The following is a 21,943-nucleotide window of genomic DNA, read 5'->3' as shown; positions in this document are numbered from 1 at the left end:
CAACCCCCCCCCCCCCCAACATCTGAGGAGGATTGGTAGAGAGATATTGTGTATTGTTATACCTATTCACTTAATTGACATCTAAATTGTAAACTCTTTCCTTCTCATGAACTTGCCCTTGACAATGCTAACCAAGTAATCCGCTGTAACGCAAGAACTTATTCTCCTTCATTTTGATTTCCCTACTGACACTCTCACCCTCGAGGAGTGACCAGCACCAAGGCCTACTATGAGTGCCTTCACAGAGGTAACACCACCTCCTATTCCTTTTCCTATAGAATATACTAACATAGATGTTTTGGAACAATATGAGTATTTGATCAGGATTGGCAACTTCATGTTGTTGCTGCAGCTAAAGATGGGAAGGTATGGGAGCAGAGGCCGTGGAAATTACTCAGGAAGAAGAAGCCAAAGACATGTCGATGGTTCTACAACCTTCACATGCTACTATTGTCAACAGCCTAGTCACACTAAGGTGGAATGTGCCATGAAGAAAAAACATGATGAAGAAAGACAGGTGGAATTAATGGAACTCAAAGAAAATCCGCCAAGTGCCAACATGATGTAGGAGGATAAAATTATTAACCCAATTCTAGGGTTAACAAAATCTACCACCATTATCTTACATCAAGGAGTCATGAAAGATACACCAAAGGGTCATACATTCAAGATATGAAGCAATAGTATCCAAAGCTACAGCTTGGACGGGCACCCGTAATGGTATGACAGAATATTTATGGCGATTCTCGCTTCAAGATCGTGTGGTAGCAAGATAGGATGAAGTCCTAAGTGATGTACTTCATAGATATATTATGAGAGTAGTCATCGTAATAGCATTAGGCCTCTTATGAGCCTAAAGTGCCCAGTGGACCACAGTTTAAGTGAGTGTGAACACTTAGGGCCATGTATATAAGTGAATATCTCTCATAATACAACATACTCTCCCATTGTGCAATCGAGTCTTGCTCTAATCCTCTTGCTAATCTATCTCCCTAATGCATGCTAGTGAGTGCGTGTGAGTGAAGTGAGGTGAGAGGAGAGGCGAGTGCCCATAGTGCAACGCGGCGGTGTGACGCTTGTGAGAGGCGCGGTGGCATTGCTTCTCAAAGGAGTTATAGAGCCTGGAGACCTCAAGGGTTACAAGTTAGGCCATTGAAAAGATCCTCACACGATAGTTGTGGTTCACCAGGTAATCCCTTTTTGGATGTGCTCGAGGGTTAGGGTGAGCCATAACATTTTTGGTGCCACTGCTGAGGAGCCATCCATTGGCTTTTTTCATTGTTTTTCCTCTAATCTATGCATTACCCATTATCTTGATTAATGGTTTCCCATGAAAAAGATATGAATTTGATGGTGATTTGTATGTGATTTGGTGTAGAATAGCTCTCTTTTTTGTTTTTGAAAAGAATGCTTTTTGCTTAATTTTTAGTTTAATTTATTGTTTTGGTTATTGTTGTTGTGGTTTTTCATGTTCTTAGGGCTTGCACATAGTTTGTATTAGGCTTAGTTTTCATCCATTGCATCAAACAATGCAATAGAATGTAATTTTTAGTGAATGTTAGCTCTCTTGAGTGTTAAACATAGAACTAAGATCATTAATTTCAATTTAATTGTGTGTTTTTTGTTGAAATTGTTTGCATTAGAGTGTTGCAAGAATTAGGAGTAGCTTAATCTTTCAAAAAATTTCTTAAAACTATAAAAAATCCTTGAATTTGACTAATTTTTCTTAATGGACTGGTTTTTATCATTAAGGGTGATTAATCTTATTTAAGAGGTAATTTTTTTAGAAAATGTATTAATTGGGGTCTAAATTGATCATATGAGTAGTCGAAATTAGTGTTTTTGAGCGTTTTAAAAGCATCTAGATGCCTCAAAACACCTAATTACATCCATTTCTTCATTAATTGAATAAATTTGACTCTCTTTGCTTATTTTTTTTAATAGAGAAGACCAAAATTAAAAGTCTAATTAATATCCTATTTTAGATTAATTTACACATTTGTTGATGCACATAGATTAGCATTGCCTTGCTCTATCCAATGATGTGTTGTGTGAATTAATTAGAGATTAGTGGTTAATTAGAGTCCTTGATTAGTGTAAAAGAGACAAAGATTAGTGAAAAGATTAATCTTGGATTAAATTTTAATCATTTTTTTACATAGCTCATTAAGACTAATGAGTAGATGCTCATGAGTTGTCAAATTGTCCATTTTGGGGGTCATTTATGAAGGGTGTAAGGGGTGTCATAAAAAGGTTGACTTTTTTGATTCCCACTTACCTTTTTGGAAAAATGCCCATATCTCCTTAATTTTAAATTAAAAAAATATTCCTCCCAAAAAAGAAAATTTTTATTTCCCACTAGACTCAAACAAAAATAAAAAAATGGTTCATGTCGTGAACCATTTCTGCAACTTCACAGCCTAAGGTTTCACGTCCTAAGAGTCCGCGCCAAAAATAAAAAATAAAAAACTTCAAAAAATGGTTCACAGCGTGAACCATTTCTACAACTTCACGGCCTAAGGTTTCACGCCCTAGGAGTCTGTGCCCAAAAAAAGGACTATGGAAAACACCCATGTTTGGAGGCCCGTATCTCCTTAACCGTATATCTGCCCGATGAAGGCACTCTAGGGTTTATCGGGAAAGTTGATATCATTGAGGCAAAAAACAGCTCAAAAAAGTAAGAAAAATTGTAAAGAATAGCACAAAAACGATATTGAACCATATTCAGGCTACTTTTTGAGGGTCTAAACGACAAAATCACGGAAGTTGTAGTACTCCAAAAATACTACAACTCTCTCATACAGAGTTTTTTAAAATTCCTTTTGAAACACCCTCAAAAACTTGCTACAAAACAGGGAAAACATTCTCAATTTTTAAAAAAAAATCTTGAGACAGTGATGGAAAATAGGTTTTAGGACCTCCTCTTCCATCTGGGAAGTTACTAGCATACACTTTTTCCAAAAAATATCTCTAAGAGGTCGTTCACGTGCATATAACGCCTAAGCTAATTAGGGCGAACGGACACCCGTTTGACCTAACGAAGAGAACGCCATGCCTCTTGAGGCTGTTAACAGGCTGTGAGAAAATATAAAAAGAAAAAAACACACACACGTGTGCTTGCTCATTATAAGGAGCAATTACACAATCAGACATAGGAACGATAAAGGGATTTCCAGGGATCACACAAGACTGAACCCAATGGCTAACACCTTCGAGCCATTGAGATCTATGCCGCAAATGCACCTCCCAATGCCATTGGCCATGCCTATAACAAGCGTGTCATTTGGTTTTATACCCCCTGTCACTTCGATTACACACGTGTGCTTGCTCATTATAAGAAAAAAAAGAAAAAAAACACACGTGTGCTTGCTCATTATAAGGAGCAATTACACAATCAGACATGGGAACGATAAAGGGATTTCCAGGGATCACACAAGACTTAACCCAATGGCTAACACCTTCGAGCCATTGAGATCTATGCCGCAAATGCACCTCCCAATGCCATTGGCCATGCCTATAACAAGCGTGTCATTTGGTTTTATACCCCCTGTCACTTCGATCCCACCGGGCTTTGGTCCCTTCCCTAACATCTCCACAAATCCTATAGGTACTAACCCTTTTCTGGTTGCCCACACCTTGGACGTACTAACTCGTCTAAGAAGGGGGGTAGCCCAAGGACTCAGTGAGTCTCTCCCAACAAGAGCACTCAAATATGGCCTCAGTGTGACACATATAGAAATACGACAGTACAAATTTCTAAAATTATTGGCAAATACAACAGAATAGCATACCCTGTTCAATTCATTCAAATGTTTGAACAGAGATGTGAAGCCTTTGGAAATCCCAACTATCCCACCAAGGTACATGCGTTGAGCTTAGAGGGAAAAGTTAGTCGATGGTTCATCACATTGATGCCGACGATCAAGGCCAACTTCAGAACCTTAAAATTAGCCTTTATCCTTGGCTTTTCAAGACAAAGTGATCGGTGGAGTGCAGCAAAAGAACTCTATTCAATTGAGCATAACCCAAACGAAATCATTAAAGACTTTATCCTTCGGATAAAACTCTTGGACTCACGATGTGAGTTATGGGAGAAATTAAATGATTCTCAATTGAAGAGATGTTTCATGATGGGCTTAAGGAAAAAAGACTTACACAACTTGATCATTGTATCCAACCCAAAAACATTCAATCAATGTTGTAAAGAAGCAGTACCTTTAGATGACAACATGCTGGAAGATGAGCATGCTACGAGTTGTTCCTCATCTAAACCAAGTGAAGCAATGGCTAAAGAATGATTGGTCTCGGAATTGTCATTCCCTGAATTGGTCTCGAAATCGTCATTCCCTGAATTCTATGCAGCCTTTCTTAAAAGCTTTCAAGCAACATCTCTAAGAGAGGATGAGATCCTGCAAAACCAAACATCCTTAATGCCTCTATAAGTGAGAAATGAAATGAAGACAATTCCTCAACATGGATAGAAGAACATGCTTTAAAGTAGAACCCAAAATAGAAAACAAAACCTTCTAAACCCAAGAAAAACAAGGGACAACAAACTATCAAAACCAAGGTTAAATTAAAGAATAGGGAAAAGGAGTGTGTGTATGACATAAACCCAAAAGGGGACATAAACCCAAAAGAGCCAAAAGCTACACATAATACAGAAGCATCCACCTCAAAGGCCACTACACAAACCACAACACCCATATGTGCGACACAGGCTAAAAAAGCCCAAAAGAAAATTCGATCTCGTCGGATGGGCAAACATAATGAAAAACTGACCATCCAAAGAAAGTCAAAAAATAAAACAAGTTCTAGTACGTCACTAAGTGAGGACGAAACAAGTTCTGATTCGCCACTCAATGCACTTAATAGATCAATCAAGAAACTAGAATCCACCCAACCACCCCAAATGGAAAATAATGATCAAATGACATATGTGGAACATAAAAAGCAAGCTCAAGAGAGCATGCTTAGCTTGGTTGAATGTCTTACAAGATCACCGGTTGTGATTAAGCCTCATAATGCCAATCCTAAAAAAGTAACCAAAATACAAAGCCCCAAGGAGTACCGCTTCCCCTTTCAAGAGGAAGACATACTCTTTACAGAAGAGTCATTTGAGACAAATTGCATAAATTATGCGCTTGAGAAAGCACGTGAGAAATTTGATAATTCCCTTACAAGATTAAAGCAGTCTCTCAAAATCTCATTTGGGGGAATGCTCTTCTCTCATGGTGAAGCTAGCATTACATCAACACTTACACCTTTAAGGGCTCAACATGAGTTTTACCAAGATATAAAGGACTCCATAGAATAGGACTGTGAGGATTTGCAAATTTCCAAACAGATCTCATTTAGAATTGTGAGAGGACCAAGTGTGCTAGTGTACACATTAGGTACTTTTGAAAAAGCTGATAGCCAAAAAGAGGATGATAGTGAATGGGAATATGAAACAGAAACGAGATCTGAAGCTGAAACAAAAACTAAAACATCCATGGTTCCTCTAGAAGATTATATCATGGTATGGTTAGATTTCCCTACAGGCAATGATGTTAAGCACAAACGTGCGTTGATTAGCCCTCGAGCTAGTCATAACATCATGAAAATAGACACTTGGGTGTCATTAGGACAACCTAAACTTATCCCTACAGATAATGGTCTTGCAAGAGGAGCCAATGGACAAAACATTGAATTTCCAGTTTACTTTAGTTATGATACTCAAACAATAGGTGGAGATGTGGAATTTGCATTCCATGTTACCCTAGATTCCCTTGAGTATGATATCGTCCTTGGTGGAACTTGGATACGTGACTCGTTGTATTCAATAGATGAATCCATACAAACAGTCATCTTGAACACTCTTGCAGGCAATGTCCAATTCCTGGAACTTCCAACATATCTTACTACTAAAAATATCCCTAGGATTCTAGTTGGATTGGAAATTTCAAATAAAATCATCACAGCTCAAGCATAGCTTTATCCAACACGAGAACACAATCTCATGACCCTTGAGCTATGGGATTCACTGTTCACGGAAAACCCGCAAACAGTGACAACAATGAAACTGCAAACATTTGGGGTTCACTTGTAAATGTAAAATTTACAATTTTTGTAAATTTTCAAAAGTTGTGACCTGAAGTGAATCTACTTAATGCTAGATAACTTCAAGGTTTTAGTTATTAATAAAAAAAATTGAAGCTTTTGAATGGTATCATTTCTTTTTTGAGAGGTTTTCTAAGGTGATATTAGAAGGTTTAACGGTGCCAATCAGATATGGACAAGTGGCCCAGTCCCAGTAGGTAGATTAATTTTGGAAAAATTTGGATTTGGAATTTTGGCTGCCTGCCATGTGGTAGTGGTAGGTGAACGGCACCGGCGCAATCTCAAGGTGGTTGGAGTAGTGGACTCGTGGAGCGTGGAGGCTGGGCGGTCATTTTACTATATATAACCACTTACCAACTATGTCCCCCCACAAGCACTGGGAGTGGGAGGCTGTGGTATTCTGCATGGTGAGCATATGACTGGTTTCCTTTTCACTGTTTGCCTCAAGTCCTCACTCCAGTTTTACATGTTTGAAGTCGAGGCTCAAGCAGCTCTGGAAGGGTTTCATCTGGCGATTGAATTGGCTCCTGTGTGCTAGCGGTTGAATCGCCTTCTCTACTGGCAGGCTGAATTGGCTCATGTGCTGGCGGCTGAATCCTTTTGTGTGTTGGCGGGTGAATCAGCTCGTGAGTCCTCCACTGGCTCATGAGGGAGTTGCAACCGGGCACTACAATGATGCAATCATTCTCCTTTGTCTGCACTTGTTGCGTCTGCTTTTGTTGCAAGAACTTTATGCCAACTTAACCACCTGAGTTTATGGATTTTCTCCATCTTAAGGTGTGGACAATCCAATTTTTCTTGCAATTGAGCTAACCTTGATGAACGTTTAGAGCTCTTCTTAAACAAAGCAACAATCTCATTTAAGGTTGTATCCATAAAAATAGCATGCTGTGAGTTCTTGAATGCATCAGCAGACACACACAAATTTGTTCTATGAGCGACACAATGGATGGCATGGATGGCAGTCATGAAAGGACTCCTCTTTTTCAACAAGGCAGCAAGACCATTAGTTACACTTTCATCATTACTGATGCTCCATCTGAACCAAAACTCACCAGTTTTGAGTGATCAAGACCATATTCATCTATCAATCCAACCAAGGTAATTTCCAATCCCTTTGTTGAACGATCCATGACCTCAAGCAAATCCAAAAAAGATGTTTGTATGCCATTATCCTGCATGTAGCTTGCATACACTATAAGAAGATCCATAACACAAATATCTGTTGATTGATCAACCATGATACCAAAGAAAGGAGAAGCCTTCACTTCTTGGATGACAAACTGACATATGGATTCACTAATGAATGAGGCAAACAAGGCTGCAGCCTTATCATTTTGATAAAGCTCTTTGGGAAGAGCTTGCACACCACACATAGACATTAGTTCAACAAGGTTTGAAAACTTATTAAAAGCAAGAATCTCCTTGTTGGCAATGTAATAGGCACATCGAAACAAATTCAAAACTCCCAAGTCCACATCAGCTTGTTGCTGCTTTATTCCTTCTTTCAAAGCATTTTTGCCATAGTTGGCAGAGTAAGCAGCCCATTTATGTTGGTGTGAAGAGGCATGCACTCTAATAGCACTTAACTGTATATTGACTGAGGTGCCAAATTCACTTCTACATTTTCTCATTTTTTGACACAGTGTGCAAAATATACAACCACGTTCAATATATCAAAATGAGCCCAATCAAAATGAGCCCAATCAAAAGGTATATTCCATGCATCATTCCACATATTGCAAGCATTTTTAATTCTCTCTACCTCACACTCTTGAGTGTTACTAGAGACACTCAAGAGTGTCTCTACCTCACACTCTTGAGTGTTACTAGAGACACCTTCAGAGTCATGCAAACTCGAGTCTCTTTGCTTTCTAGCCTTCTTTTTGGATACAGCGAAGACAAAACGTGTAAATCTAGGCAACGCTAATAAAGTTGATTGCTTATGCGCCATAACTATTTTAAAAAAAAGAACATTCCAAATTTTAACAAGATTTTATAGACTCACAACTATTCTACATTTATAAAAAATCAATATCAAAATCACTCTTTTTATACTTCAATTACTTAACTTTTTAGTATTTTAACTTTATTAAGATAAATCCCAAAAAAATAATCTCTTTCATATTTTCGTATTTTAACCTTATTAAGATAATCCCAAAAACTAATTTTTAGGATTATCATTAATTTTTAAATAAAAAAGGTATGATAAAAAACACAATTAAAATCTATTAAAGTAATTTACTAATTTTTAGATAAAAAAAGGTATGATCAACAACACAATTAGAATTTAGACCAAAATTTACATGGTATATACTATATAGAATTCAGTTTAAACAAATAACTTACAAGAATATACTAACTTACAAGAATAAAAACAATAGAACTTATGAATAAAGCACACAAAAATACTAAGCATGATTAGATTAATGCATGCAAGCTCTTTCACAAAAGCATGCATGCAAGCTGCAAATGAAAGGCTGCTCATGGCAATGTCAGCCTCCCTTGCAAGGGAGAAACAGTCATAAAACCAATAACTCTCTCTCTAATTGCCCAACAGCACAGCGAACTTTCAAGGCCTCCCTTGCAAGGGAGAAACAGTCATAAAACCAACAACTCTCTCTCTAATTGCCTACAGAGCAGCCAACTTCGAATTAAGAATCCTCTCACAGACATGCCTGCATCTTGATGTGTAAATATAGGGCTGCTCATGGCCATGGAACACATTTGTTCCATGGCTCTAAGAGCCTCCCTTGCAAGGGAAAAACAAAAGGGCACAGCAAGGGAAAAACAAAAAGCAAAGACAAACACAAAAAAACACTCAAGACAGACATCTTTCTCACTCTCAGCCATGCATGCGCCCTCAAAGCTTAAGGAAATCGCCAAAACAGACGCGAACACAGAAGAGAGGCATACTATGCATATGTAACAATAGCACAAACAAATCGTACTACAAACCACAGGCATTCTACAAATAGAATGACACAAGCAAACGATTGGATGAACCATGCTTTACACTCCTACAGATGGCAAAACAACAAAAATCAAACAAGCTTTATGCTAATACTTACAGAGTCCAGACGCCAAAACAACATATGCAAATAATATATTGCAAACAACAATAATTGTAAAAACCAGAGGAATACTACGTAGATTAATTGAAACCCTACAACGTTCACAGATAAATTGAAACCCTACTGATGATGTACGAACGTAACAAAAGCAAACACAACAAGCACATAGAGGAATGAGAGGAACGATTGCATCACTGTTGTGCTCGGATATGCAGATCCCTCATGAACAGTGGAAGGAGCCCAAAAATTGTACAAACCACAGGAAAACCATACAAACCACAAGAAACCCTACAAATCCGTACAAACCACAGGCTAGAAACACTGGCGAGCGACGAAAGAACGTAAGAGTAGCAAGCAAACATGATCAATCGAATAAAACTCACCTGTCACAATAGTAAATGCAGTACTTGAGCCACTTCTCCTATGCCTAAAAGAGGAGAATGAAAGATTGTATAGGATAGTTGCCAACTTTAAGTTTATATACATGTTGCATTTTTTGGCAGATGTGTTAGATCACTTGGCTAATTTGTCACTAGTGTTTCAGAAAAGTTTTGTGGATGTGACAAGCATACCAATCTTGATATCTTCTACTATTGCCTTTATAGATGTGGAGTTTTCAACTGGTCCATGCTATATAGATATGAATTTGCAAGGTCATGATGGTTATGGATTTCCATCCATTCATGAATTTGGTTGCCAACATGGTTGGTTGTAGACAACGCGTAAGGCAATTAAAGGTGATATGTATTATGGGGTAAGGATTGAGAGATGTGCTGTTGGAAGTGACTTGGTTGTAGCTCTTGATTTTCAAATGGAATTTTGCAATGAAGTTAAGAGTTACTTGAATACTAGATTTGTTGATTTGTCTATAATGAAAAATTTTAGTATTCTTGCTCCTCTTGGATTTCCATCATCCAAAGAGTGAAAAACTATGGTGCTGTTGAGTTGGATGCCTTGGTTTTGCATTATGGATATGCTGTCACGTTGGAAGATGGTACACATATTAATTCAATGTTAGATGAGAGATGTTTAAGAAAAGAATTTCATGTGTTCAAAATTCAAGGTGCATCAAATTGGAAAGGAAAGTCACTCAAGGACACTCGGTGCTTGATTGGGAGAAATGATGTGTGGCGTCAGAAGTATCCTACATTGTTATCTCTAGCTCAAATTGTAATGTTGCAATGCAGTAGTACTGCAGTGTGTGAAAGAGGTTTTAGTGTGCAGAACATTATCAAAAGTAAGTTGAGGAACCGATTAGAAATCAAGAGTATGGATATACTGATGCGCATTTCTATTGAAGGACTGCCACTCATGTCCTTTGATTTTAGAGATGCTATTTGTTTACGGACAGCTAGAGCAAAGACCTCAAGACCAAGAACTACAGGCTACTCAGGGCAGCAGAAGCAAGAGAAAAAATCAATCGGGGAACCATCTACAAGGAGATCTTGGAAAAAAGAGCGACCACATGGGCCAAGGAAAAACAGCCATGTACACGTAAGGGCCATCTTACAAGATGCTAGGTCTGTGGATCCTAGGTCCGAAGAATCCCATGTGGAACAACCACACCGTGAAGCTGGAGGATCCTCAAAACCCACCAGATTGACCTTTAGCTCTTTTGAAGATGACATGGATGATGAAGAAGAGTGGTAGAAAATTGCCCAGAGAAGGCTAGCAAGAAATGAAAGCTCGGAGTAGACAAAGAGCTACTACTTGACCCGGACGAAGTAAAGAAGCAAAAAGCAGAAAAAGAAAGAAAAAAGACAATTGGAAGAGAGACAAAAATAGGAAGCCGCCCTATGGGCAGAAGCAAAAAAGAAGAAAAAACTGGAAGAAGAGAAAAGAAAAAAGGAGGAAGAAGAAAAGAGAAGGAAGGAGGAGGAAGAGAGAAAGAGGAAAGAAAAGGAACAACAAAAAAGAAAGAAGAAGAAGCTCAAAAGGGGAAGCTGTCCGCAAGGGCTGATCTGTCCATATCACTAGGAGTGCAGCCTTGGGTGGCAGCCTTAGCACAGAAGACGTAGGAAGAACCAAGTCACAACCCCAAACTACTCGGAGAACTGGAGGCACAACTTCCTACCCAGCAACTACACATGAACAAAGGGCTGGTGACTGTGGCCCAGAGCATCCTTTCTCATGCCCTTGCTTCTGTTCAAGAATACGAGTAAGGCCTGGAAAACCATCAATCAAATGTGCGTCCGGAATTAGCAACAACATGTATTGCTCAAAAATGCTATAGCAAAAGCCAAGGACCTGGAGAGAAAATGACATATAATGGCTCAGCATAACATGGAAATGCAGAACAAACTCACTCTGGCGGAGAAGGCCTTAGTTCTAGCAAAAAGAGCTAAGTGAAGGGAAAATCAGAACCCTCACTAGCAAAAAAAAAAAATGCTCAAAGCTTAGGTGGAGAGGCTCAGAATAGAGTTTGTTGAAGCACAAAAGCTAGCCAAGGTCTAGGGTGACGCATCCAAGGGCTAAAAGAAGAAGTGTTGGAGAGAACAATAACATTGGTGGTTGCCCAGACAGAGGTTCAAGCCCTGAAGACCCAGGAAGAAGAGGAGATCATGTGGCTTCTTCTTGATGCTAAAGCGGCAATCATAAAAACAACGAAGGCCAGACTTAGCAACGTCTGGGACCAAGCCCTAGAAGCCCTACTAGAAATTCAGGAACAAATGGCTTGCAAGGCTCAAAAGGTCATCCATGATCTAGACGAAGATGATGACACACACAAAAGAGCAGCAACAACAACAACAACAGTAGTAGCAACAACAACAGAAGCCTGCAGGCCAGGGTTCTCTCAAACCAAGCACTTTCAGAAAGGACAAGCAAGCAGAAGACGAGGACCAGAACCTGGTGCTAGCCCTGAAGGCCACTGCTTGGAAGGCATCTCACTGGGAGAAGGAGGCTAAAAAGGTAGCAGAAAGAAATCAGGAATTACACTAGGAATTGCAGGACGCCATGCCCTCCCAGGAGTATGCAGAGATCTTGAGAGAATCCATGGAGGACAAAGACAAGGCCAAGACGCAGGCAAAGGAACACAAAGAAAAGCTCGAGAGGAGCACCAAGTTTGAAATTGACACAATCAATGAACTAAATGCACTAGAATTAGAGATGCAGCGCTGTCTAGAGAATGAGACTCAACTCAAAAGCCCAGCTAGAGATTGGACAGAGTACAAGACGGCACTCTAGAAGAAAATAGAGGAGGCACGTCCAATGGCGGAAAGGGTACGACAGACGTAGAAGACCAGACTGCAGTGGGTTCCGGAGGTGCGTGAAGCAAAAGAAGAGGCCACTAGGCAAGCAAAACTCGCAACATGAAGGCTGATGCCACAGACAACCCAAAGATGCTGCCGGCCGGTGTGCAAGGAAAGAGCGCGAAGAGTTGCTGGTTGAGGTTTGGAAGTTGCAGGATGCCAACCAAGCTCTAAAGAAAGAAAATGTGCGCTTTTGAAAGATAGGCTAGCAAATAGTTCAGTAGCCCCGTGGGTGAAGAGGATGTAGAAGCATGCTACTTACTCAGATAATTTATACATTTTGGATTGTACTCCTTTGGAAATGTTTATAAGGTTTAAAGATAAATTTGTTAAGGAAATAGGTTCCGGAGCAGATGCTCCAGCACTGGGCGTGCCCTGCAAGGCAGCAGGTGTTGCGCCTAGCGGCTCAGTGGTGACAGAGTGCATAGTCGGACCACTTTCCACGTCATGAGCACCACCTCGGTACTACACGTGTGAAGGTGGTGGGCTCTAACCACTAGAATAGCCGTTGCCAAGATCAAGAAGACAAAGCTTAAAAGGGTGGCTAATCACTACTGCAAGGGGTTGCACGTTGCTAATAGCTCACAGCTAATAGTTGACAGCCAGTAGTGTTCTAGAAGTCACAAACATGGTCATAGTCCTTAGGAAGTAGTAGTCTTTGTGTCAAGCAGTTGCTCTATAATGATCTTGCAATGATTCCAGAAGTAATCCAATAAACAAAGAGCAATGTTGCCATTCATTGTCTTTGTGTTACTCTCTGTAATGTGTTGAATAAGAGTGTTGTGTCTCTGTTTTAATAAACATGTTGTTCACTAGAGAGAGAGAGAGAGTTATGTAGTAGAGTGAAAAGAGTGTGTGGAGTTCTAAAGCGGAGCGGTGTTCTGAGTGTCCCCATGACCACTCTAGAGATGGTTTTCAAATCCAAAAGCTCTAACGGGTGGCTACTCGCCTTCCACAGCATTACCCGACTAGTCTTATACTTCAGACTGTTGTCTTGCCATTCCGCCAAGAGGGAAATCGACGAGAAACACACACACACGAGAGAAAGACCAAGGAGATAACTAGAGCTCACTTAGCACAAAGAGAGATTGTGTCATTGTATAATGAGAAATTGACTTATATTCAATTGGTCTGTATTCACATTTGGGCGCCCAAACTGAAACCCTAACGACTAAGCATGGTCATTTGCCATATTTTCTCATAATATTTACAATGTTTATAGTGCCTTTTCATGACACTTATTGTGCTACTCCCATCTGTAGTAGAAAGTGCCTTTGTTAAGTCCGAAATGGGGTTGTCCGAAAGGGGGTTAGCATCCCCTCCTACCCAATGGAAGTTCTACCCTCAGAACTTTATTATGGCCTGAAAGCCCTATCGCTAAGCTTGAATCGATAATGATTTCATTGAAGCTTGCGCACTGTTCTCTTAACATTAGGATGAGGTGTCGAGAAAGATATGTCTATCATGTCTTGAAATGTAATATGCATGTATCTAGGTAGGCACCGAAGGCAATAATAGTAATACAATATATGTTCCTCTTCTAGACCCTTATTTATATCAAAGCATTCCCTGATTAACACCAAAGAGGTGTGGCACTTCACTTTTTTGGTCTGCTAGGCCATTGCAGCCTTTTGCATGCGCTGGAAAAAATTCCTCCTTTCATTCTCTCTGTCCACATAAAATGCTCATGCGCACACAGACACACACACACACACACACACACACACTCAGGGTTTTATGCAAGTCCCCTTGAGTCTTGCCCTTTTGAAAAGTTGCCTAAAATATTTTGGAGAAGTGACATACAAAACTAATATATGGCCAAGACAGCAGGGACCTTTTAAAAATATAGAATCGCTTACTTGAATAAAATTTCTGCTCAAGTTGTGATCCAATATTATAGAGGAAAGAAACACAAGGATTTTTGGGCTTCAAGCACCAAAATTAAAAATTTGCCTCTTGGGTGTTGATTAAGCACCTCACAGAGTTCATGGTTAGTGTAAGATCCCATGCATCTTCTTTATGAGGCCAACTACTACGGTTCAGTGGCGAGATGCTCACCATTTCCAAGCTTAGTAAAGAACACACAAAAAGCATTACTCAAAAAAGCCCAATATTGAACCACTTCCAAAGTTTGTCTTGTGCAGCTATATAGCATAGAGGCCTCCCATCATTTAGGGACCGCCATTGGGAGACTCAACCCCCGCCGAGGCAGATGGAATCCTCAAATGGACAGAGAAAAACCTTCCATCCCACCAAGAAAAAAAAAATAGTACTCTTCGTCAATATTCACCAATGTATATCAACCTGGAACCCACACCTTGAGAAGAGTCAAGGGGAGCGGTATGGTTTGAGGAAACATCACAAGCACATGAATGCACCTTCAACAAAAAGCTTTTGCAAGAGCATGAAAGAACCGTCCTTGAAGTGATGACCTTCAATCTTGGATATAACCTTTGTGGCACTATGGCAGTCGATACAAGGTTCTTTGCAACTCTGATCAGTGTGCCAAGGGATATGCTTATAAGCCTGCTATAGTCAGCTTCTCACATTCTCCACATAAATAGTCTTCCTTGTCTTCATCCAGTATTTTCTATTGTAGCACTACATGTGTGTGGCAAGAAGCTATCCCCTTCATTTCTTTTTCTTTTTTTACCACGAAAAGATCCTTCTATTAGTTACCGAGAAAACAGCCAAAATGGCTAAGTACAAACTTGTCCCCAAATGGGAAACGGGAATCAAGATATACAAAAGGGGAGGATGCTCTTCTCCTCCGGCTGGCCTCTCTAGGAGGAGAAGCCTATTTCATACAATGGGGGGGGGGACAACCACACAAGTGGTCTATAATGCCACATTCTGTAAGAAAGGGACCGTGCCACCAGATCCTCAAGAAGGCCTCCCGGCGCTTCTGCATGCTGTCTGAGCCACCCTAAAGCTGTCCCCACTGACCACGGAGGGTATGAATGATATCGAGCCACATGCTCCACAGACTCCACTGGCAAGGTGAGGGTGCCTTTGATGACTTCGCTGCATCGAGCTCTCCATATATGCCATGCAGCTATACTGCTGCAAATCTCCTGTCTCTGGCTCGAACCTGGAGTCCAACGAACTTGTAGGAGGAGCTGGAACTAGCACTGTAGAAATACGAAGGTCAGAAACCTGAAGGGTAGTCCCCCACCTTACTCCTCATATGGCACAATGTTTGTGGCCTGAATGGCCCAAGCAACTGTGCCTGTCCCCTTCATTTCTGCACCCAGTATTCTTTGATATCCACCAATGTACATCAAGCGGGGACCCGCACCTTGAGATGAGTTAAGGCAAGCAGTATGGTTTGAGAAAACATCACAAGCACATGTATGAGCCTTCAAAAATAATCTTTGCAAGAGCATGAACCGTCCTTGAAGTGATGAACCCGGTATGTATCTATGACAATAATTTCTCGGCCTTCAATCTTGGATATAACCTTTGTGGCACTATGGCAGTCAATACAAACTCTAAGATTCTTTGCAACTCTGATCGGTGTGCCAGGGGGTGTGCTTATAAGCCCAAATGCTATAGCCAGCTTCTCACAATGTCCACACAAATAGTCTTCCTTCTCTTCATCCGACATTTGCTGCTGCAGCACTGCATGTGTGTGTGGCAATAGGCCACCTCCCTTCATTTCTGCACCCAATCTCCTTAACTTCTTATATATGTCCATAATACGCGGGTGGTTTTTATCTCCAACAGAGAAATTATGCACCTTGTTGTCAACCTCAATGAAGGACTTTCCTGGCTTCTTCCATGCTTGTGCAAGAATCCTCTGTTCTTTCAGAGACTCCGCCTCCTCCCACATGCCAGCATCAGCGTAAATGTTACACATCAGCACATAGCTAGAAGCATAAGTCTTATCAATAGCTGCCACATGTTCGAAGCATCGCCGTCCAAGCTCCACCTCACAATGTACCCTGCAGTGAGTCAGCAAAGACGTCCACCCTGCTATATTAGACTTGAAAGGGAGACTATCAAGCAACTCTTCTGCTTGCTTTAGGCGCCCGGCACGGGCCAGAAGATCAACCATGCAATTGCAGTGGTCAACTGTGGGTATAATGCCATGATCATCCTTCATCGCTTTGAATTGCTGACAGGCTTCATCTAGCAGGCCCTTGTGACTACATGCTGAGAGGAGTGAGATAAATGTCACATAATTGGGTCTCAAACCTTCTCCTTGCATGCTTTGGAAATATTGCTGAGCCAACTCATAGTTACTATGCTGAGCATGGCCTGCAATCATGGCAGTCCAGCTCACCAAATCTCTGTGTGGCATCTTGTTGAACATCTCCGTTGCATCTCCCAGGTTTCCGCATCTAGCATACATATCAATAAGAGCATTCCCAACGACCAAATCGAACTCACAACCAAGTTCACGAATGTGGGCATGTACCAGCTTGCCCAACTTTAGGGCCGCTATGCTGGCACATGCTTTTAGTATGCTGATACATGTGATTTTATCCGAATCTAAACCATGTGCTCGAAGTTTGTGGTACAGTCGCACTGCTTCTTGGCCATGACTGTGTTGAACATACCCTGCAATCATAGCATTCCATGTCACGATATCCTGCTTCGGTGAGCCATCAAACACCTTGCATGCATCCTCAATACTCCCACAATTTGAGTACATGTGGATGAGAGTACTTGCGACCATATCATCAAAGTCACAACCACTTCTCATAACATGTGCATGGATTGCCCTTCCCTGTTCTAAATTGGCTGTAGTGGAACATGCTTTGAGAATGATAATGAGAGTTGCTTTGTCTGGCTCTAAGCCCAGATCCTGCATTCTAAGAAAGAGTTGGAATGCTTCCCTGCTGCTCCCACACTCCGCGTACCCTTCTATCATTGCATTCCATCTGATGAGACTTGGATTTGACACTTCTGTGAATACCCTCCATGCATCATCCAAGCTTCCACACTTGGCATACATGTCAACAAGAGTGTTCACAACAAATTCAGCATTGTCATAACTGGCTTCAATAACCTGAGCATGGATCAATTTGCCCCGGTCTAGGGCTCTAATGCTGGAGCATGCTTTCAAAATGCTCACGAAAGTGTGAGAGTTCGGTTTGGAATCACCTTGCTGCATGTCCTCATACAATTTGAGGGCCTCCTCCCCATGCCCATGCTGAGCATATGCTCCAAGTATTGTACTCCATGTAACCACACTGTGATTCAATAATCTATCAAAAACCCTGCGTGCGTCTGCAACGGAGCTGCATTTGGCATACATGTCAATGAGGGAGACACCCACAAATTCATCCAGCTCAACGCCTGTCTCAATGATATGGCTATGGATCAGTTTGCCTGGAATGAAGGCTGCCATACTTGAGCATGCTTTCAAGATAGATGAAAATGTAATATCATTTGGATCAACACCGCCAAACTGCAGTTGGTGAAACACTTCAAGAGCAGCCTGATTATGCCCATGCTGGGCATACCCTGCAATCATTGCACTCCATGTCACTACACTTCGCTGTGGCAACTCGTCAAATACCCTACGAGCATCTTCCAGGCTCCCACACTTGAAATACATGTCAATAAGGGTGTTCCCAACATAAACACTATCCTCAAATCCATCCTCAATGATGTGGCCATGTATCAATTTCCCTTTCTCTAGATCTCGTAAAGTAGAGCATGCTTTCAAGGTAGTAATGAATACAAATTCACCAGGTTTTACACTTGACTGCTGCATTCTATGGTATAGATTGATAGCCTGCTCATGTTGGCCAAGCTTAACATGAGCTGAGATGATTGCAATCCATGTACACTCAGTCAATTCAGATATCTTGTTGAAAACATCATTTGCCTCTGACAAACTAGCACAAGCAGCAAACATGTGGATAAGGTGGCTCCCCAAGAATGCATCCGTCTCAAACCCTGACCTCACAATACAGCAACGCACTTCCATAGCCAGGGCCAGATCTTTCTTGTTGATGCATGCCTGTATAAATCCATAAAAAACACTAATAGGGACACAAACCCCTTGCTGTTCCATGAGATCTACGGCATGAATAGCCTCCATAACCCGCCCCTCCTCACAAAGCTTCCGCATATTCTCAAAAAATGCGAAGGTGGTATCATTCCCTGCAACCCTGCATATATGACAACCAATCAGATACAAAAGAATTGGGTACGTAAGTGCACTTGTGTCAGTTCCCTTCACAAAACATCTTAGCAACATGACTCTGAAAGGAACACCTGGGATTGATCCTGTATGGACCCTGAGAAATCACCCCAGGATGTTGCAGATGTGCCAGTCTTGGTACATGTTTAGGGTGCCGTTTGCTTTGCTTCAAAGAGGCTGCTTCTCCACAATAAGTGCTCAACCAGTGGTGCTTGCAGTCTCTGGGCCACGGGTCTCTCTGTACAACAACAGAGATCCCATTCAACGGAGGCCTTACAATCTCGCATAAAAGCGTGTTATGCTGAAGGATTCATGCATGATTAGACTTTAATAACACATTGTTGAGATCACTCACCTCTTTCAGAATTCTGCTCCTCCATTGCCGACCTCTGCCAAAGCTTCTTTTCATGGCTGTACTGTTGCAGCCTTTCTACCTGAATGATGTTAAAAGCAGTTTGACATCATGAATGACATGGTTGTTTCAAATAAGATACACAAACCTTCACATTTATACTGTCAGATGCACATGATCAGCTTCCTAAGTATCTTACCAATCTAGCTGCGTGGATCCGTTCCTGCGTAGCCAGAAGAAAGAATCAAAGGGTGGAGGAGGGTTCCCTCCATGCCTGGCACTTCTCGGGGTAAGGTTGCATAGCCTTGATGCAGGGTGGGTGGATGGGTGGAACCCACCTCGTACTGAAAGGCCATCTTCAGAGATAGGGCCTCAACACTGAATGCAAAAAAGAGCTTCCAGTGCTCCGCGGCAGAATGGGAGCCGGTTGCACTCCGATCAACAAGAAGCGTGAGCACAGGCATGCCCAGACTGTCTCTGAGGAAGGGGTGGCAACCCCCCGGTGACCTAAATCACAATCCTGTACCTTTATATTTTCTTTGCTTTGTAATTTTTGTGGGTTCTTTTGAAGGTACGATGGGTTTCTCGTCGTGGAGGTCTAGTTGCAGTCATGGAGCGCTCTCTCTCTCTCTCTCTCTCTCTCTCTCTCTCATTTCAAAAAACTCTCTCTCTCTCTCTCTCTCTCTCTCTATATATATATATAGCATGTGTGTGCTTGCGCCTTTTACTTCCAACACTTCTTGCCCTTCACCTAACAGGCTATTCAAACTTCAAGACTATAATTTTCTGCTACTTACCACATTATGCATGTCCTAAATCACATGCCTTTTGCCTATCAAATGATGTTAAACAAAAGGAGAATTCGAACTAGCTCATTGATTATAATGGGGGGCGGAGCTTGACGATTTCATAACTATAGTAGCATAGAGCAATCTATTGGTTCGTTAGATTGGACACAACAGTGGGCTGACAGGTGTGGCTGGACATGGAGATTGAGATGTAGCATGGAAAAAAAGATCAAATTATAGTGCACCTATGCAAGCTTGGGCACCCATATTAATCTGAACTTCTAGTGGTACTAAAGATGTCTCCAGAGATACTGGCTTATAGCTCTCCCAAACTTCGTGTAGGCTTCCAAGTGCATTACCACTACTACATTCTTGTTAGATATTTATGGTAATACTACAGTGAGACCATGTACTAATGCCATGAGCACTTTTGTCCCACCAGGTTTTTCCCCATGGCCATCTAGGTGTGAAAGCATACCTTAGTGTTAGCTAGTATATAAGTAACAACATCCATTGTTTAGGATTGCTGCTAATTTGTACTTTTTCCTTTGTACTTGCAGAGATTGCCTCATATCTCTCCCCTTTGAGCTAGCCATTGTCCTTCACACTCTACACCCTTGTGTTCTTCTCATTGAGCATTTTGTGTGTGTGAGTCCAGCTCTATTGTGAGCTAACAGTGGTATCAAAGCAGGTTTCCATATCTCCAACACTTGGAGGTTTTATTGTGGTTCTTGCAAGAGCTCTTGTTGTTGTTTACAAGGCTCCTTCTTTCCCTTGTGTTCTAGAGAAGATTGATGAGAGTTCTATGGGTGCCTTTAATTCACCACACTAAAACCTCTATTAGTAGGCTTTGGGGTTCTTTTGATCACAACAACTCGAATCCTTGGTTTTACTCGTCGATATGATTAAGCTCTACATCTTTCAGCTGTGTAGGCAACAGAAGGTGGCTCATGGTCAACTACAACTAACAATAAAGCTTTGTCTTCTTATGATCTGTTGTAGTTTAACGACATCTCCAATGTTGGCATCGACTCTAACGTCTCCAATGACTATTGTCTTCTTGGTCAGGCAGACTGTAGCGTCAACTTTGTGGTGCAGTGTCCTAATGCCATTAAGTCTTCATCACTGTAACGTCTGTCTCCATCAAGTCATCGCTTCACCATGAGTTGACACGTGGCAAATAAGTCTTTGCAATCGTCGACCTTGTCTAGTTTAATCGCCCGATCCAACTTTTGCAATCACCCACCAGGTTTATAACTGCCTAATTCCTGCACTAATTGGATCAACAATCCAACTTTTACAATCACCCGATTTGATCATGCAATTCAGGTCCAATTTGATCGACATTCTAACTTTTACAATCCTCCGATTCCTAGGGTGTAGAGTATGAGAGAGATAAAGCTCTCTATAAGTACAAAGGAGAAAGTAAAAAAAAGAGTAGCAACCCTAAACAATGGATGTAGTTTCTTACATACTAGTTAACCCCTAAGATGTTCGTTCACACCTACATGGCCATAGGGAAAAGCCCAGTGGGACAAAAGTGCCCATGGCATTAATACATGGCTTCACTGTAGTACCTCATTGTAGTACTACCATAAATATCTAACAAATCCCCCATTAGTATAAATGTGAGGTTTACAGAGATTGCAAATTACTCTCTAAAAGGAATGAAACTCAAATCTTTGCGGCACTTTTTTAGCACATAGGTAGCACAAAGAACTACTTCCATCCAAAACCTGTGTGGAAGTTGCTTACCTTTAACCACTAGCCATCTCCATGAGAGTCGTGTTTCTCCTCTCAGTAACACCATTTTTCTATGTTGTATAAGGAGCTGTGCATTGATGCTCAATGCCTTTTTATGTCAAAATTTCTTTGGAGCATTAGATAAATGTTCACCCCCTCTATTTGTATAGAGGGTTTAGACTTTTAAGCCAGTTTAGACTTTTAAGCCAGTTTTATTCTCAACCATAGCAAGAAAGTGTTGAAAATGAGAAAATACCTTTGATTTTGCTTTCATGGGGTAAGACCAACCGAATTTATTGTGATCATCAATGAAGGTCACAAAGTAAAGGTTTCCTCCCAAAAGACGGAGTTCGTAGAGTGAACCACACAGATCACTGTGTATGAGCTCCAATTTGTGATCAGCTTTATCTGCTAACTATGGCATTCTTTGGGAAAGGTGGGTGGGAGATTTTGCCAAGGATCCATCCTTCATAAAC

At 41.2% G+C, this 21,943-nt stretch overlaps 1 protein-coding gene and 1 pseudogene across 1 annotated transcript; both read right to left on the bottom strand.

The window, feature by feature from the left end:
• Window positions 1-6,783: 6,783 nt before the first annotated feature.
• LOC147618828 (uncharacterized) lies at window positions 6,784-7,736 on the bottom strand (annotated as a pseudogene).
• A 7,097-nt stretch (window positions 7,737-14,833) lies between these two features.
• Window positions 14,834-19,724, bottom strand: LOC147618827 (pentatricopeptide repeat-containing protein At3g03580-like). The gene is made up of 4 exons (XM_086773901.1): window positions 19,136-19,724; window positions 18,940-19,018; window positions 18,659-18,822; window positions 14,834-18,552 (listed from the first exon to the last, which is right to left on the bottom strand). The coding sequence occupies exons 2-4, from the start codon at window positions 18,991-18,993 to the stop codon at window positions 15,789-15,791; spliced, it is 2,982 nt and encodes a 993-aa protein (XP_086630027.1). The 5' UTR covers window positions 18,994-19,018; window positions 19,136-19,724; the 3' UTR covers window positions 14,834-15,788.
• Window positions 19,725-21,943: the final 2,219 nt, after the last annotated feature.

Source organism: Cibotium barometz, chromosome 34, assembly GCF_041138505.1.
Source record: "Cibotium barometz isolate CiBa-2024 chromosome 34, ASM4113850v1, whole genome shotgun sequence".
Taxonomy (NCBI): domain Eukaryota; kingdom Viridiplantae; phylum Streptophyta; class Polypodiopsida; order Cyatheales; family Cibotiaceae; genus Cibotium; species Cibotium barometz.
This window is presented reverse-complemented; position numbering and strand designations above follow the sequence as displayed.

Coding starts and splice junctions, on each gene's coding strand:
- LOC147618827 (XM_086773901.1), bottom strand. CDS start 18,993: ATGAAAAGAAGCTTTGGCAGAGGTCGGCAATGGAGGAGCAGAATTCTG. Junction 18,823..18,939: donor GGAGCAGAATTCTGAAAGAG/GTGAGTGATCTC, acceptor GTTGTTGTACAG/AGAGACCCGTGGCCCAGAGA. Junction 18,553..18,658: donor CCATACAGGATCAATCCCAG/GTGTTCCTTTCA, acceptor TCATATATGCAG/GGTTGCAGGGAATGATACCA.